At 53.0% G+C, this 18,535-nt stretch overlaps 2 protein-coding genes across 2 annotated transcripts; one reads left to right on the forward strand and one right to left on the reverse strand.

The window, feature by feature from the left end:
• Positions 1–1,553: 1,553 nt before the first annotated feature.
• Positions 1,554–7,998, reverse strand: LOC134154337 (sperm acrosome membrane-associated protein 6-like; the record flags this gene model as incomplete). The annotated part of the gene is made up of 9 exons (XM_062601087.1): positions 7,725–7,998; positions 6,972–7,046; positions 6,554–6,622; positions 6,354–6,377; positions 6,190–6,267; positions 5,945–6,048; positions 5,406–5,559; positions 5,007–5,078; positions 1,554–1,606 (listed from the first exon to the last, which is right to left on the reverse strand). Coding segments are annotated over exons 1-9 (903 nt in total), but the record flags the coding sequence as incomplete, so codon positions are not given.
• A 5,214-nt stretch (positions 7,999–13,212) lies between these two features.
• Positions 13,213–16,979, forward strand: LOC134154321 (sperm acrosome membrane-associated protein 6-like). The gene is made up of 9 exons (XM_062601074.1): positions 13,213–13,486; positions 14,165–14,239; positions 14,589–14,657; positions 14,834–14,857; positions 14,944–15,021; positions 15,163–15,266; positions 15,652–15,805; positions 16,134–16,282; positions 16,929–16,979. Exons 1-9 carry the CDS (start codon positions 13,213–13,215, stop codon positions 16,977–16,979), a joined length of 978 nt encoding a protein of 325 aa, XP_062457058.1.
• Positions 16,980–18,535: the final 1,556 nt, after the last annotated feature.

The following is an 18,535-nucleotide window of genomic DNA, read 5'->3' on the forward strand; positions in this document are numbered from 1 at the left end:
CGATGAGGCCTTCTACAGGCAGCTGGAAGTAGCCTTAGGATCGCAGGCCCTGGTTCTCATGGGAGACTTCAACCACCCTGATATCTGCTGGAAAGACAACACAGCTAGGCACAAACAGTCCAGGAGGCTCCTGCAGTGCACTGATGATAACTTCTTGACACAGATAGTGGAGGAGCCTACGAGGAAGGGTGTCCTGCTGGGCCTTATCCTAACCAACAAAGAAGAACTGGTTAGAGATGTGAAGGCCGGGGGGCAGTGACCATGAGATGGTGGAGTTCAGGATCCTGCGTGGAAGAAGCCAGGCAATAAGCAGGACTGCAACCCTGGACTTCAGGAGAGCAGACTTTGGCCTCTTCAGGGACTTACCTGGAGAAATCCCAGGATTAAGGCCCAAGCAGGAAGGGAGGTCCAGGAGAGCTGGCTAGTATTAAAGCATCACCTCCTCCAAGCTCAAGAGCAGTACATCCCAGGTAGAAAGAAGTCTAGCAAAGGGGGCAGGAGACCTGTATGGATGAGCAAAGAACCACTGGGCAAACTCCAAGAGAAGAGGAAAGTACACAGAATGTGGAAGAAGGGACAGGCTGCTTGGAAGGATTAGAAGAATGTTGTCATAAGAATCTCCTTCTCTGGAGATATTCAAAGCCCGCCTGGATGCAACCCTGTCTAACATGCTCTAGGTGACCCTGCTTGAGCAGGGGGATTGGACTAGATGATCTCCAGAGGTCCCTTCCAACCTAACCCATTCTGTGATTCTATGATTCTGTATGCAAAGATGCAAGGCCTGTTTGGAATTAAATCTGTCAAGGGGTGTCAAGGACAACAAGAAGGGCTTCTTTAAATACATCAGCAGCAAGAGGAAGACTGTGGAAAATGTGGGCCCACTACTGAACAGGGTGGGGGCCCAGGCGATGAAGGATGCGGAGAAGGCAGAGTTACTGAATGCCTTCTTTGTTTCAGTCTTCACTGCTAAGGGCAACCGTCAAGAATCCCTGAGCCTGGAGACAAGGGAGAAAGTCTGGAGAAAGGAAGACTTTCCTTTGGTTGAGGAGGATCGGGTTAGAGATCTTCTAAGCAAACTTGACGTCCACAAATGGATGGGCCCTGGTGGAATGCACCCACGAGTACTGAAGGAGCTGGCAGCTGTTGTTGCCAGGCCGCTCTCCATCATCTTTGAAAGGTCGTGGAGAACTGGAGAGGTGCCTGAGGACTGGAAGAAAGCCAGTGTCACTCCTTTCTCCAAAAAGGGAAAGGAGGAGGACCTAGGAAACTACTGGCCAGTCAGCCTCACCTCCCTCCCTGGATAGGTGATGGAACAGCTCATTCTGGATGTCATCTCCAAACATACAGAGGAGAATGGGGTGACCCAGAGTAGTCAGCATGGATTCACCAAGGGGAAATCCTGCTCAACCAACATGATAGCCTTCTATGATTGCACGACTGGCTGGGTAGATGAGGGGAGAGCAGTGGGACAGAGTGCCTCCAGCCAGTGTCCCTCCAGTCTTCAGAAAGGGCAAGAAGGAGGACACAGGCATCTATAGGCCGGTCAACCTCACCTCCATCCCTGGAAAGGTCATGGGACAGCTCATTCGAGATGTCATCTCCAGGCCTAAGGAGGAAAAGAAGGGGATCAGGAGCAGCCAGCACGGATTCACCAAGGGGAACTCCTGCTTAACCGACCTGATAGCCTTCTATGATTGCACGACTGGCTGGGTAGATGAGGGGAGAGCAGTGGACGTTGTGCACCTTGACTTCAGCAAGACTTTCGACGCTGTCTCTCACAACATCCTCCTAGGCAAGCTCAGGACGTGTGGGTTAGACGAGTGGACTGTGAGGTGGATTGAGAACCGGCTGAAAGGTAGAGCTCAGGGGGTTGTCATCAGTGGTGCGGAGTGCAGTTGGAGGCCTGTGTCTAGTGGAGTCCCCCAGGGCTCAGTACTGGCTCCCATCCTGTTCCACTTATTCATCAATGACCTGCAGGAAGGGCCAGAGTGCCTTCTCAGCATGTTTGCTGATGATAACAAGCTGGGAGGAGTGGCTGATGCACCTGAGGGCTGTGCTGCCATTCAGGGAGACCTGGACAGGCTGGAGAGCTGGGCGGAGAGGAACCTCCTGACGTGCAACCAGGGCAAGTGCAGAGTCCTGCACCGAGGGAAAAATAACCACATGTACCAGTGCACCAGTACAAGCTGGGGGCTGACCTGCTGGAAAGCAGCCCTGCAGAGAAGGACCTGGGAGTTGTGGTGGATGACGTGTTGACCATGAGCCGGCAATGTGCCCTTGTGGCCAAGAAGGCCGATGATCTCCTAGGGTGCATTAGGAAGAGTGTTGCTGGCAGGTGGAGGGAGGTGATCCTGCCCCTCTACTCAGCCCTGGCGAGGCTTCATCTTGAGTACTGTGTCCAGTTCTGGGCTCCTTAGTACGAGAGAGACATTGAGCTACTGGAGAGAGTCCAGCATAGGGCTACGAGGGTGATCAGAGGGCTGGAGCATCTGCCCTGTGAAGAACGGCCACAAGAGCTGGGCCTGTTTAGCCTGGGGAAGAGAAGACTGAGGGGGGATCTTATCAATGTCTACAAATACCTGAAGAGAGGGTGTCAAGGGGGCAGGGACAAACTCTTTTCAGTAGTGCCTTGTGAGAGGACAAGAGGCAATAGGCAAAAACTGAATCACGGGAAGTTCCGCCTGAATGTGAAGAGGAATTTCTTCACTGTGAGAGTGACAGAGCCCTGGGACAGGTTGCCCAGAGAGATTGTGGAGTCTCCTTCTCTGGAGATATTCAAATCCTGCCTGGATGCAATGCTGTCTAATATGCTGTAGGTGACCCTACTTGAGCAGGGTGGTTGGACTAAATGCTCTCCAGAGATCCCTTCCAACCTTACTGATTCTGCAATTCTGTGATTTATTCATTTAATTTTTTATTTGTTTGTTTTTGGTAGTTTTTTCACCATATATCATATTTGGTTATCTCTGGTGGTTATCATTTTCACTGTATCGGGTAATAATCCAAGATTTGTGACTGATTTACTTTGTATGTGGTTCAAAATTCATCCTGGCTTACTTAGTTTAGTTTTGTGCATGTAGTTCAGTTGTGTATTCATTATCAAATGAATTTAGAATTGCAGTTCCTGTACCTACTGCACACTCTGCAACCATGCTGCTAAATTTTGAGTGCATATATACATATATATACATACACATATATATGTGCCTTTGCACAAGTATTCCCTAGTAGAGAGATTTTAGTGAAGAAAAGTAAGTAAAGACTTAATATCCTGTAGAGGTTTTGGTACCATATGGGGACAGACCTTGTGGATTTGCCTTAAATTCCCTGATGGTACCTATGTAAACATTTCTCAAGGAAGGACGGAAAACTCTCTGCTCCTTCCCCAGGGTAGATTATCTCCATGACTATGGCGTAATAAAAGCCTAACCAGCCACAGTTCTCCCTTCCTGAGCGTCTGAGGGAGAGCTGTCACAGCCCTCTCCTTTATTCCTTCCTTCCTTCAAACTTCCCTCCAGGGGACATGGCAGTGCTGTTCCCTGCTGCCAGCACTTGTAGCCCAGTGTCCCTTTCTGGGAACATGACAGAGGGCAGGGAACTCACAGTGCTGGGGGTGAGCCCCAACTTAGGGAGCCCTCTTGGGGCTCTCCTGCCCATGACCTCCCTAGGGAGGGTATGGACCTGAAACACAGCTCCCTTGGGACAGGGCAGGGACCTGTCACATGGCCTTCGCAGGGCACTCCTGGAGACCGCAAACTAGCGTACTGCTCACCAGGGACAGGCACTCAGCACATGGCTCTATGTGTGGTGCATAGATGCAGTATGTGGCTCTTCTGAGGTGAGGACTCCAGGGCTTTGCCAGGGTACGGACCCAGGCAGCTCCTGCAGGGCAGAGCAGGGCAGGGACTCCCAGCACATGGCTCCCCCATCTCCTAGGTCCCCTGTGGGGCTGAGCCTCCCATCTCACCCAATAGTCCCTCCTTCCATGATAAGAGATGAAAAATTATAATTTGTAACAAAAACCAAACCAAGTTCCCCTCTGCCCCATCCGAGCAAGTTGGGGGAAGGACTTAATTGTCCAAGTTAACGCCCTCCCCCCAGCACAAGAGGAGAAATTACAGGAATTTTGTTCCCCAAGAATGGATCCATGTGTCAAATTCCCTTAGGATGAAGTCGGGTTTCTGGGCTCCCCCAGGGGACCCTAGTGGCCCACTCTGTGGGATGCGAGGTGATCACTGGGTCTGGGAGTCTTTCAAGGGGTCCGGAGCCATTGCCAGGTGGCCCTGGGGGAAAGAAAGAAGATTCAAGAAAGAGGAGCAGGAGGAAGAAGACCCCCATCTCACCATCCATGGGAGGGAGGGGGGAAGGATACTCTGGATTCTCCTGGCAGCCAGAAGGAAACTAAGGGGTCTGAAGGCAACTGGTTGGGTCCCCAAATGGGCTTGAGGGGCAACTGAAGGATCTATGGGCAACTGGGAAGTCCCGGAGAGTAGTACGGTGTCCAGGAGTTGTTGGGACAACTGGGTAAACTGGGGGCAATTGGAAGGTCGCAAAGAGTGTCAAAGGGACAGTGAGGGGGTTCTGCGGGCAGTAAGGAAAGGTGGTGGGTCCCAGAGAGCTATTGAGTGGTTCAAGGGGGAGGAGAGGTGATCTATGATCGTTCTGAGTGCAAGTGAGGGAGTCTCAATATGAGCTTGGGGAGCATCGGGATCCCAGGGGTGTTGGGAGGTCCCAAGTGTCTATGGCATCCCTGGGCCCCTGGGTCCCCTTGGGATTTTGTAGGGAATCCTGAAGGGCTGGAGGTCCAGAGAGGTTAAGGAAATCCAGGTCCACCCCCCAAGGTGGTTCTGTGGAGGCCCCCAGATGCCTGGGTCCCAGGGGCTCAGTGTTCCTGAGGATTTGGGGGTCCCAGGTTAGGGAGACTCACACCAGTAGCAGAATGAACCCCATCGAGCTGAGTGCCAGCCCCAGCCCAAGCAGTATTCTAGGGTGTGAGGGTGTCCTGCCGTCAGGCCAGCGCAGCACAGCCCTGAACTGGGCCTGGAGTCCCCGTTCTGCCTCCATGGTGCCTCCTGACACTGCAAGGGCCCAGGTGCCTGGGCAGGGCGGCATAGCCTGTCCCCCCCCCCCCCCCAGGGACCCAGGTGTCCTGGGGCTCCTGCTCCACTCCACAAACCACACTATTTCCATAAGGACCCAGGTGTCCCTCTTCCACCCATATACCGCACAGGCACTGGGGAGTCCTTGCTCCATTGTACCTCCTCACCATGGACTCAAGTGACCTGGCAACCTGCTCGTACACCCCCACATACATTCCTCCATCTCCACTCTAAGGGCTTCGCTCCACACTCCACCCCCTCCCCCCACACACACTGTCCCTAGCAGACCCAGGAGCTTGGGCGCACCATTGAGGAAGAAGTACTTGCGGGCCAGGGTCTTAGCGTGGGCTCCCAGGCTGCAGGCGATGGTTCCCAGAGGGGGGTCCTGGAGGACAAGGGTGGGGGGTCCTTCCATGCCCCCCTGCAGCTCTTCAAATAGTGTCAGGTCCTGTGTGCGCAGCTGGGGCACGGGAGGACACATCAGCATAGCCTGGCCCAGGCATGTGATTGCATAGTCATGTCCTTTGCTCACATATGTACCTGCACAAATGTGCCCTACACACGCTCCTTGTGCCCCCTGCACATAAATGTGCATGCACAGTCATGTCCTACATGTGTGCACACAAGTCAGATCTGTGCAAACACGAGTGACCTGCCTCCTGCTTGCATGCACCCTTCACGTGGGTGCGCACTTGCTAAAGGCCTGTGCGTGCTCACACTTGCACTACTTATAGCATAAGTTCTCATGTCAACTACACAAACAAGTACACAAACATATGAAGGCCTTGCTGCACAGTCCTCTAATGCATACTCAGACACTCTTTGCATGTGCATATGCAACTCACATCCTTGGCGAACATCCAGGTGATGGGCAGGTCTAGGGGGGTAGCAAAGGGCACGACACAGTGCAGCATGACAGCTTCACCCTCACGAGTCCACACATCCTGTACTAGGGGCATAAGCAGATGAGTGCTCACACATGCTTGTGCACTCACAGGCGGTTGTGTATATGCACATGTGTATGCCCAGCTTTGAGATGGCACTTGTCCCAACCTTGCCTGGATGCCTGAGTCACCTGTGGCCTCCTTACCCGGGCAGTCCAAGGGGAACTGACAGTCCACAAGACGGCAGGTTGCGCACTGGAAGACGCGGGCAGCCAGCTGGTACCCTGAGAGGGAGAGGTTTGGCAGTCCTGGGAACACAAGGGGCATACTATAGGACAGGGGAACAGATGATGGAGGGATGGGTGCTCACCACAGGGTGGGACACAGGCTGGAGCTGGTGTGGGAGGAGAGAATCAACATTAGTTTGAGGAGTCACTGAGGTTTCACATTTCTGTGATGCACTGCCAGGGCCCAATCCTTGTCCATCCTGGGGATGGAGGGCATGGGGGTCTCTGGAGTGAGAAGCTCCAGGGTGAGGGTCCCAGGTGGGCATCCCTACTGGTGCTGTACCTTCCTCCAGCTGTCTCAGCTTCACCCAGATTCCATTAACAGCCTTCTGCAGAGATACCTCGAAGGGTTCTGAGAGGGTCCAAGGTACAAAAGTGAAACCAGGCTCCCCCACGAATTCTCACACATCTCTCTGATCCTATAGACCCCCCACACAAATCACCTGGACCTTGTGCACCCACTCTGGAGTGCCATCTATCCCCAAATACAGCATTCAAAGCCACCAGACTCCATAAAACTCCACAGGCACAACCCCCAGGAGCTTCCAAATACTCCTTTTCAGCCCCCAAATCCCCAATGGACTCCCCAGACATCCATTCAAGGCCTCCATGTCCCATTCCCCATGTTTGTCCTATGTCCCATGTCCCATGCCTCCCACCCCCATGCGTGTCACCCATCATGCTCCATGTCCCCTGCTTACCCATGCCCCCCTGAACCTCCAGCAAGCGTAGGGCATCAATTACAATTTCCTGAAGAGCCTCACGATGCCCTGACCCTGGGACCAGCACAAAGGCACTTGGACTAGTATATTGGCAGGCTTAGCACATTTCAGTAAGGGCTGGGGGATTCTTGATGTCCCGATCAGGGTTTAGAGGTCATGGAGAGGGTTGAGGATCCCCAGGGGTCCCTGAGCTCCTAGTCAGGATGTGTGTGGGTCCCAGTAGGCCCTCAGAGTCCCCGGGCAGGAGGGTTGGAGGGTCCTCAAAGTCTCAGTCAGATTTGGGGTCCCTGGGGATCCCTGGGGTCAAGGTCAGTGTTGGAGAAGAGGTCCTAGGCAAGATAAAAGGATCCCTGCTCAGGTCCCTGCAGGTGTAAGTTAGGACAAGGGGATCTGGGCGTGGTAGTGCCCAGATTAGGTAGGCCAATGGTAGGACCAGGTCCTTGAGGTCCTGGTCTGAGTGGGGCAGCTGAGATCCCCATTCTGGAGAGAGGGCCCTAGGTGCCCAGTTATAGGTAGTGTCAGGAGATGCCTGGTCAGGGTGGGAGTCCCTGGCTGTGTAGGGTCCCTGGTTGGGGTGGGAGTCCCTAGAGGGCTAGGGAGTGCTGTTCAGAGTAAGAGTCCCATTCAAGGTCATGGGTACGCAGTTGGGGTGGGGGTCCTGGGCAGGATGGTGGTCCATGGGCATGGCAGGGCTTGCCATCAGGATGGGGGTCCCTAGGTCTCACTACGCACCCACAATAACAGAAGCAAGGGGTGCAGCAGCCTGGACGAGGGCTTCAAGGCAGCGCTGGTGTTGGGGAGCTCCAGGGGGGGCACCAGTTACATCACGGCAGAGTTGGGCCCGCTGCAGGGGAGGACCAAAGCAGAGCAGGCAGGGGAGCACCCCAGGGATCCAGGGGGCCAAGACTACCCACCGCCACCACCCAGGCCCCTCCACCCGGATACCTAGGTCCCTGGGGATCCAGAGGACCAGTGCCAGCATAAGAGGCACCCTTTGCCACCCCATGGCCCCTTTCCACAGCACCTGGACACCCGCATCACAGGGACCACTAGGGTTCCAAGGCGGGGCTTGCTTGGATCCCTGAGAAACAATGGCATTCTGAGGCAATGCTGAGATGCCTGGGTCCACTGTGGCAGGGGGATCAGGGGCACCTGGATACCTCAGTATCCTGGGGTGAGGGGTGTTGCTTCTTCCACCCCAACATATAATCTACACCTGCATTTCCTCTCTTCAGAAACTGACACGGGCCTACCAGCAGATTTGCAGCCCAAAAGTGATTCAGGTCAAACAGTCCACTCACCAGTAAGTGCTTGAAAACAAGTTTTGTTGGGCCCCCACACAGGCCCTGACCTGCTTACTGCAGCTCCACAACTGCATCTGTGCTTCCTCTCTCTTCCCAAGCTGACATTTTACCTTCTGCCAGATTAAAAGCACAAATGTACTTCCGACAACAACACTCAGCCAACAATGTAGGCTTGCAGAAAAGTTATCTTGGACCTCCACACTGAAAAGCAAAGTTGACTTAGGTCCTTACCCTGGCCCTGGCATACCTAGTCCAGCCCTACTAATGGAACTCTGCACTTCTCTCATCCCAAATAGACATCATGCCTGCTGGCAGGTTAGCAACACAAATGCAATACTGGCACTCACCAACAAACATCTTGCAGTCAGGTTCATGGCAGCCCCCACCCTGGCCTTGCTGTGCTATCCCAGTCCCTCAGCAACTGCTCCTCTTTGCTTTCTCTCACTCCTCAAATTGACATTGTGCATAGGTCAAGATTCATCTCACTCAGGAATGCTCACCCACTGACAAAGGTGTTGCAGCCAAATTCCCTTCCATCCCTGCCACGGCAATGGCATGCCCGTTCTGGACCTATTGCAACTGCACCACTGCACTTCTGCTCTCTTCACACACTGACTCCTTGCCTTCTGGTAGTGAGGAAGCCCAAATTCATTGCTGGAAAACTGGCTCATATGCCAACAAGTGCTCTCTGGCAAGTTCTTCTGGGTGCCTAACCTGGCTGTGGCACACCTACTCCAGTCCCAGGAGAGCTCCACCTCATCCTTTCCTCTCTCTTCCCCAAATAAATACTTGGCCTACAGGGAGATTCTCAGACCAAACGTGATACTGGCGTATATACTTGACTATCTACAAAGGCCTCACAGCCAAGTTTTCTTGAGTTCCTACCCTGGCCGTGGCAGGACTATTCCAACCCCAAAGCATCAGAACCTCACAGACACGTTCTCTTGAGGCTCTACCCTGACCTTGGCATAATGACTGCTGTCCAACAACTACACCTCTGTCCTTCCTTCCTCTTCCCAAACTTATAACGTCAGTGTATACATATACACTGACGGTGTAACCTGGACCCCTGTAAGGCAGTGCTACTTACAGGCCTCCAGCTAGACTTTGTGGCACTGACCGCAACCCTCTGAGCTCTGCCATTGTCCAGTTTTCAATTCACCTCACTATCTGCTCATCTAGCCCATACATCATCAGATTGCCTGTGAGGATGTTATGAGAGACTCTGTCAAAAGCCTTACGGAAGTCAAAGGAGGTAACATCCACGGCTCTCTCCTCATCTACCCAGACAGTCATTTGCTCAGAGAAGGCTGTCAGTTGTTTAAGTGTGATTTCCCTTTGGTCAATCCATGCTTTCCACTCCTGATCACCTTCTTGTCCCTCAAGTGCCTGGAAATAGTACCTAGGATTAGCTGCTCCATCACTTTCCTAAGAATTGAGGTTAGAGTGATTGGCACCCTCAGCAGCTTGTCACACAGAGGATGCCAGCCAGCCAGCTGAAGAGAAAATATTGATCAACCAATCCACTGCTGAGGAACAGGTCTCACCTCACATCACTTTCCAGTGAGATGAACCAGCTGCAGCAGAAGTCGCGGCTCTTGATGTGAAGTTCCAAGCAGAGAGGACATTTAGTCATCAGGTACAAGGAGAAGAACAGCACGCCCAACATAAGAGCTGCTGACATGTAGTGTCCCCTGGCCATGCTTTAGGCTAGCTTAAACAAGTCTGGCTTTAAAGCATGTTTCAAATGCTGAATTTTCTGTTTTCATGGGGTAAGATTCAACAGAGGTTAGCAGCAAAGTGAAATACTATGAAATCTGATGGCCCTGGACACAATCCATGCAAGTTGGTATCCTTTACATTTGAGAACTAATGCCATTCTACATTCTGTGCTAGAAAGTTGTTAGAAAGACACTGAGTACATCATCATCATCTCTGTAAATGCTTTGGCCTTCTTCAGATCAAACCAAATATTGTCTTATTTTGCCTGTTTTGAAAGGGAATGACTGTTGCACTGATAATTCAAATCCAGTTTCTCCCCTCTCACATTAGGCTGTTGTTCCCAGAGTTCTTCAAGTTTTTAGATAATATGTGTCCCTGGGAATGCTGACGGGGGCATAGTCCACTTCTTCCACTTTGCCTTCACAGCACTGGTAGAGTTTAAGCCATGCACTGAGTCCTGCCTTAGTTTTCTTTCTAACGCTCCAGTACTGTTGATTCTCTCTGGGGAAAAGGTATCAGGTGTGCCAGGCAAAATGCACTACATAACCGCATGTACCTGGCTATACTCAAGCTAGCTCTCCAAAGGGACCACCGCAGCTTGAAAGAGTGCCTCTGACAAGATTGTTTCCTTGTTAACTGTGCTAGAGGAAAAAGTCCCAGTCCTGTCAAAATTGTTCTCCATGGGTTTCTCCTGGATGTCAGCCACTGGATGTTCCATTTCAGGACCCAGGGCAGAGCACAGGGTGTGGGTGGCAGCTGAAAGCCTCAAGCCAGTGAGCCTTTAGGCAGAAGGAGCTCAGTCCCCACCTCTGTACTTCACTGGACTGGAGATGGGGGTTAATTAAGAGCTTGTTGGGGGATACTATTGCATTATAAGCAAAGAATTTCTAGATTACTGTCACAGTAGAAGAAAATAGTATGTATACTAGTAGTATCCCCCAAATAGTCTTTGATATCAGTAGAGAGAGGCAACTGCTATGCCTCTAATCTAATAAAACTTACTATTGAACAGATCTCAGAAATGGTGCCTCAGAATAAGGCACCTGACTGCCCTGCCAGGGTGTGCAGTCGGAGGGGCCACAGGAGCAGGCCGAGCAGATCCTGGGTGAGGATTTGACCACAGATCCTCATCCAGGCATCAGGCCTCCCCCTACACCACTCAGCCCACCATCACCCAGTAGTGGGCAAAGGGCAGCATCCCCTTCCCTAGGGCTGGTGATGTGGCTGGGCTAAGAGACATTCTGATTCCCACATCACCAGGGACTGTCATGATGCCACAGTTGCTGCAGGACAGCCCTGGAGGGGAGCGGGGGGGTGTCCCTATGGTGCAGCAGGGCAGTGCGTTCATCTGCTAAGTGAAAAGTTCGTGTTTCAAGTCCACCCAGAGACAGTAGGCCCTTGGTGGGATGTCTGGGGAATTGTGATGCCCATCACCCTGGGTTTCACAGAATCAGTAAGATTGGAAGGGATCTCTGGAGATCATCTAGTCCAACCCCACTGCTCAAGCAGGGTCACCTAGAGCATATTAGACAGCATTGCATCTAGGCAGGATTTGAATATCTCCAGAGAAGTGGACTCTAGAGATAAGTATACATTGACGTTATAAGTTTGGGAAGAGGAAGGAAGGACAGAGGTGTAGTTGTTGGACAGCAGTCATTATGCCAAGGTCAGGGTAGAGCCTCAAGAGAACGTGTCTGTGAATGTCTGCAGTTGGGTGAGTGTTTCTGCCAGAAGCCTACTTTTTCTACTGGGTTTCCAGAAGGCAAGGTTTCAACTTGGGAAGCCAGAGAAAGCACAGGATTGAGTTGTTGTGGGCCTAGAACAGGCACATCTGGGCCTGCCTAGAGCACCAGGAGAACTTGCCTGTGAGTCTTTGTTGGTGGGTGAGGTCTGGGGGCAGAATCGCATTTGGGCAGGCAAATTGCTAGAAGGCTTTATGTCAGTCTAGGAAGAGAGAGGAAGCCTTGAGGTTCTGATGCTTTGGGGTTGGAATAGTCCTGCCACGGCCAGGGTAGGAACTCAAGAAAACTTGGCTGTGAGGCCTTTGTAGATAGTCAAGTATATATGCCAGTATCACGTTTGGTCTGAGAATCTCCCTGTAGGCCAAGTATTTATTTGGGGAAGAGAGAGGAAAGGATGAGGTGGAGCTCTCCTGGGACTGGAGTAGGTGTGCCACAGCCAGGTTAGGCACCCAGAAGAACTTGCCAGAGAGCACTTGTTGGCATATGAGCCAGTTTTCCAGCAATGAATTTGGGCTTCCTCACTACCAGAAGGCAAGGAGTCAGTGTGTGAAGAGAGCAGAAGTGCAGTGGTGCAGTTGCAATAGGTCCAGAACGGGCATGCCATTGCCGTGGCAGGGATGGAAGGGAATTTGGCTGCAACACCTTTGTCAGTGGGTGAGCATTCCTGAGTGAGATGAATCTTGACCTATGCACAATGTCAATTTGAGGAGTGAGAGAAAGCAAAGAGGAGCAGTTGCTGAGGGACTGGGATAGCACAGCAAGGCCAGGGTGGGGGCTGCCATGAACCTGACTGCAAGATGTTTGTTGGTGAGTGCCAGTATTGCATTTGTGTTGCTAACCTGCCAGCAGGCATGATGTCTATTTGGGATGAGAGAAGTGCAGAGTTCCATTAGTAGGGCTGGACTAGGTATGCCAGGGCCAGGGTAAGGACCTAAGTCAACTTTGCTTTTCAGTGTGGAGGTCCAAGATAACTTTTCTGCAAGCCTACATTGTTGGCTGAGTGTTGTTGTCGGAAGTACATTTGTGCTTTTAATCTGGCAGAAGGTAAAATGTCAGCTTGGGAAGAGAGAGGAAGCACAGATGCAGTTGTGGAGCTGCAGTAAGCAGGTCAGGGCCTGTGTGGGGGCCCAACAAAACTTGTTTTCAAGCACTTACTGGTGAGTGGACTGTTTGACCTGAATCACTTTTGGGCTGCAAATCTGCTGGTAGGCCCGTGTCAGTTTCTGAAGAGAGGAAATGCAGGTGTAGATTATATGTTGGGGTGGAAGAAGCAACACCCCTCACCCCAGGATACTGAGGTATCCAGGTGCCCCTGATCCCCCTGCCACAGTGGACCCAGGCATCTCAGCATTGCCTCAGAATGCCATTGTTTCTCAGGGATCCAAGCAAGCCCCGCCTTGGAACCCTAGTGGTCCCTGTGATGCGGGTGTCCAGGTGCTGTGGAAAGGGGCCATGGGGTGGCAAAGGGTGCCTCTTATGCTGGCACTGGTCCTCTGGATCCCCAGGGACCTAGGTATCCGGGTGGAGGAGCCTGGGTGGTGGCGGTGGGTAGTCTTGGCCCCCTGGATCCCTGGGGTGCTCCCCTGCCTGCTCTGCTTTGGTCCTCCCCTGCAGCGGGCCCAACTCTGCCGTGATGTAACTGGTGCCCCCCCTGGAGCTCCCCAACACCAGCGCTGCCTTGAAGCCCTCGTCCAGGCTGCTGCACCCCTTGCTTCTGTTATTGTGGGTGCGTAGTGAGACCTAGGGACCCCCATCCTGATGGCAAGCCCTGCCATGCCCATGGACCACCATCCTGCCCAGGACCCCCACCCCAACTGCGTACCCATGACCTTGAATGGGACTCTTACTCTGAACAGCACTCCCTAGCCCTCTAGGGACTCCCACCCCAACCAGGGACCCTACACAGCCAGGGACTCCCACCCTGACCAGGCATCTCCTGACACTACCTATAACTGGGCACCTAGGGCCCTCTCTCCAGAATGGGGATCTCAGCTGCCCCACTCAGACCAGGACCTCAAGGACCTGGTCCTACCATTGGCCTACCTAATCTGGGCACTACCACGCCCAGATCCCCTTGTCCTAACTTACACCTGCAGGGACCTGAGCAGGGATCCTTTTATCTTGCCTAGGACCTCTTCTCCAACACTGACCTTGACCCCAGGGATCCCCAGGGACCCCAAATCTGACTGAGACTTTGAGGACCCTCCAACCCTCCTGCCCGGGGACTCTGAGGGCCTACTGGGACCCACACACATCCTGACTAGGAGCTCAGGGACCCCTGGGGATCCTCAACCCTCTCCATGACCTCTAAACCCTGATCGGGACATCAAGAATCCCCCAGCCCTTACTGAAATGTGCTAAGCCTGCCAATATACTAGTCCAAGTGCCTTTGTGCTGGTCCCAGGGTCAGGGCATCGTGAGGCTCTTCAGGAAATTGTAATTGATGCCCTACGCTTGCTGGAGGTTCAGGGGGGCATGGGTAAGCAGGGGACATGGAGCATGATGGGTGACACGCATGGGGGTGGGAGGCATGGGACATGGGACATAGGACAAACATGGGGAATGGGACATGGAGGCCTTGAATGGATGTCTGGGGAGTCCATTGGGGATTTGGGGGCTGAAAAGGAGTATTTGGAAGCTCCTGGGGGTTGTGCCTGTGGAGTTTTATGGAGTCTGGTGGCTTTGAATGCGGTATTTGGGGATAGATGGCACTCCAGAGTGGGTGCACAAGGTCCAGGTGATTTGTGTGGGGGGTCTATAGGATCAGAGAGATGTGTGAGAATTCGTGGGGGAGCCTGGTTTCACTTTTGTACCTTGGACCCTCTCAGAACCCTTCGAGGTATCTCTGCAGAAGGCTGTTAATGGAATCTGGGTGAAGCTGAGACAGCTGGAGGAAGGTACAGCACCAGTAGGGATGCCCACCTGGGACCCTCACCCTGGAGCTTCTCACTCCAGAGACCCCCATGCCCTCCATCCCCAGGATGGACAAGGATTGGGCCCTGGCAGTGCATCACAGAAATGTGAAACCTCAGTGACTCCTCAAACTAATGTTGATTCTCTCCTCCCACACCAGCTCCAGCCTGTGTCCCACCCTGTGGTGAGCACCCATCCCTCCATCATCTGTTCCCCTGTCCTATAGTATGCCCCTTGTGTTCCCAGGACTGCCAAACCTCTCCCTCTCAGGGTACCAGCTGGCTGCCCGCGTCTTCCAGTGCGCAACCTGCCGTCTTGTGGACTGTCAGTTCCCCTTGGACTGCCCGGGTAAGGAGGCCACAGGTGACTCAGGCATCCAGGCAAGGTTGGGACAAGTGCCATCTCAAAGCTGGGCATACACATGTGCATATACACAACCGCCTGTGAGTGCACAAGCATGTGTGAGCACTCATCTGCTTATGCCCCTAGTACAGGATGTGTGGACTCGTGAGGGTGAAGCTGTCATGCTGCACTGTGTCGTGCCCTTTGCTACCCCCCTAGACCTGCCCATCACCTGGATGTTCGCCAAGGATGTGAGTTGCATATGCACATGCAAAGAGTGTCTGAGTATGCATTAGAGGACTGTGCAGCAAGGCCTTCATATGTTTGTGTACTTGTTTGTGTAGTTGACATGAGAACTTATGCTATAAGTAGTGCAAGTGTGAGCACGCACAGGCCTTTAGCAAGTGCGCACCCACGTGAAGGGTGCATGCAAGCAGGAGGCAGGTCACTCGTGTTTGCACAGATCTGACTTGTGTGCACACATGTAGGACATGACTGTGCATGCACATTTATGTGCAGGGGGCACAAGGAGCGTGTGTAGGGCACATTTGTGCAGGTACATATGTGAGCAAAGGACATGACTATGCAATCACATGCCTGGGCCAGGCTATGCTGATGTGTCCTCCCGTGCCCCAGCTGCGCACACAGGACCTGACACTATTTGAAGAGCTGCAGGGGGGCATGGAAGGACCCCCCACCCTTGTCCTCCAGGACCCCCCTCTGGGAACCATCGCCTGCAGCCTGGGAGCCCACGCTAAGACCCTGGCCCGCAAGTACTTCTTCCTCAATGGTGCGCCCAAGCTCCTGGGTCTGCTAGGGACAGTGTGTGTGGGGGGAGGGGGTGGAGTGTGGAGCGAAGCCCTTAGAGTGGAGATGGAGGAATGTATGTGGGGGTGTACGAGCAGGTTGCCAGGTCACTTGAGTCCATGGTGAGGAGGTACAATGGAGCAAGGACTCCCCAGTGCCTGTGCGGTATATGGGTGGAAGAGGGACACCTGGGTCCTTATGGAAATAGTGTGGTTTGTGGAGTGGAGCAGGAGCCCCAGGACACCTGGGTCCCTGGGGGGGGGGGGGGGGACAGGCTATGCCGCCCTGCCCAGGCACCTGGGCCCTTGCAGTGTCAGGAGGCACCATGGAGGCAGAACGGGGACTCCAGGCCCAGTTCAGGGCTGTGCTGCGCTGGCCTGACGGCAGGACACCCTCACACCCTAGAATGCTGCTTGGGCTGGGGCTGGCACTCAGCTCGATGGGGTTCATTCTGCTACTGGTGTGAGTCTCCCTAACCTGGGACCCCCAAATCCTCAGGAACACTGAGCCCCTGGGACCCAGGCATCTGGGGGCCTCCACAGAACCACCTTGGGGGGTGGACCTGGATTTCCTTAACCTCTCTGGACCTCCAGCCCTTCAGGATTCCCTACAAAATCCCAAGGGGACCCAGGGGCCCAGGGATGCCATAGACACTTGGGACCTCCCAACACCCCTGGGATCCCGATGCTCCCCAAGCTCATATTGAGACTCCCTCACTTGCACTCAGAACGATCATAGATCACCTCTCCTCCCCCTTGAACCACTCAATAGCTCTCTGGGACCCACCACCTTTCCTTACTGCCCGCAGAACCCCCTCACTGTCCCTTTGACACTCTTTGCGACCTTCCAATTGCCCCCAGTTTACCCAGTTGTCCCAACAACTCCTGGACACCGTACTACTCTCCGGGACTTCCCAGTTGCCCATAGATCCTTCAGTTGCCCCTCAAGCCCATTTGGGGACCCAACCAGTTGCCTTCAGACCCCTTAGTTTCCTTCTGGCTGCCAGGAGAATCCAGAGTATCCTTCCCCCCTCCCTCCCATGGATGGTGAGATGGGGGTCTTCTTCCTCCTGCTCCTCTTTCTTGAATCTTCTTTCTTTCCCCCAGGGCCACCTGGCAATGGCTCCGGACCCCTTGAAAGACTCCCAGACCCAGTGATCACCTCGCATCCCACAGAGTGGGCCACTAGGGTCCCCTGGGGGAGCCCAGAAACCCGACTTCATCCTAAGGGAATTTGACACATGGATCCATTCTTGGGGAACAAAATTCCTGTAATTTCTCCTCTTGTGCTGGGGGGAGGGCGTTAACTTGGACAATTAAGTCCTTCCCCCAACTTGCTCGGATGGGGCAGAGGGGAACTTGGTTTGGTTTTTGTTACAAATTATAATTTTTCATCTCTTATCATGGAAGGAGGGACTATTGGGTGAGATGGGAGGCTCAGCCCCACAGGGGACCTAGGAGATGGGGGAGCCATGTGCTGGGAGTCCCTGCCCTGCTCTGCCCTGCAGGAGCTGCCTGGGTCCGTGCCCTGGCAAAGCCCTGGAGTCCTCACCTCAGAAGAGCCACATACTGCATCTATGCACCACACACAGAGCCATGTGCTGAGTGCCTGTCCCTGGTGAGCAGTACGCTAGTTTGCGGTCTCCAGGAGTGCTGTGTCAGGGTTCCTGCCCTGCCCTGGGGAAGCTGTGTGTTGGGGCCCTGCCCTGCGAAGGCCATGTGACAGGTCCCTGCCCTGTCCCAAGGGAGCTGTGTTTCAGGTCCATACCCTCCCTAGGGAGGTCATGGGCAGGAGAGCCCCAAGAGGGCTCCCTAAGTTGGGGCTCACCCCCAGCACTGTGAGTTCCCTGCCCTCTGTCATGTTCCCAGAAAGGGACATTGGGCTACAAGTGCTGGCAGCAGGGAACAGCACTGCCATGTCCCCTGGAGGGAAGTTTGAAGGAAGGAAGGAATAAAGGAGAGGGCTGTGACAGCTCTCCCTCAGACGCTCAGGAAGGGAGAACTGTGGCTGGTTAGGCTTTTATTACGCCATAGTCATGGAGATAATCTACCCTGGGGAAGGAGCAGAGAGTTTTCCGTCCTTCCTTGAGAAATGTTTACATAGGTACCATCAGGGAATTTAAGGCAAATCCACAAGGTCTGTCCCCATATGGTACCAAAACCTCTACAGGATATTAAGTCTTTACTTACTTTTCTTCACTAAAATCTCTCTACTAGGGAATACTTGTGCAAAGGCACATATATATGTGTATGTATATATATGTATATATGCACTCAAAATTTAGCAGCATGGTTGCAGAGTGTGCAGTAGGTACAGGAACTGCAATTCTAAATTCATTTGATAATGAATACACAACTGAACTACATGCACAAAACTAAACTAAGTAAGCCAGGATGAATTTTGAACCACATACAAAGTAAATCAGTCACAAATCTTGGATTATTACCCGATACAGTGAAAATGATAACCACCAGAGATAACCAAATATGATATATGGTGAAAAAACTACCAAAAACAAACAAATAAAAAATTAAATGAATAAATCACAGAATTGCAGAATCAGTAAGGTTGGAAGGGATCTCTGGAGAGCATTTAGTCCAACCACCCTGCTCAAGTAGGGTCACCTACAGCATATTAGACAGCATTGCATCCAGGCAGGATTTGAATATCTCCAGAGAAGGAGACTCCACAATCTCTCTGGGCAACCTGTCCC

Source organism: Rhea pennata, unplaced genomic scaffold (assembly GCF_028389875.1).
Source record: "Rhea pennata isolate bPtePen1 unplaced genomic scaffold, bPtePen1.pri scaffold_23_2, whole genome shotgun sequence".
Taxonomy (NCBI): domain Eukaryota; kingdom Metazoa; phylum Chordata; class Aves; order Rheiformes; family Rheidae; genus Rhea; species Rhea pennata.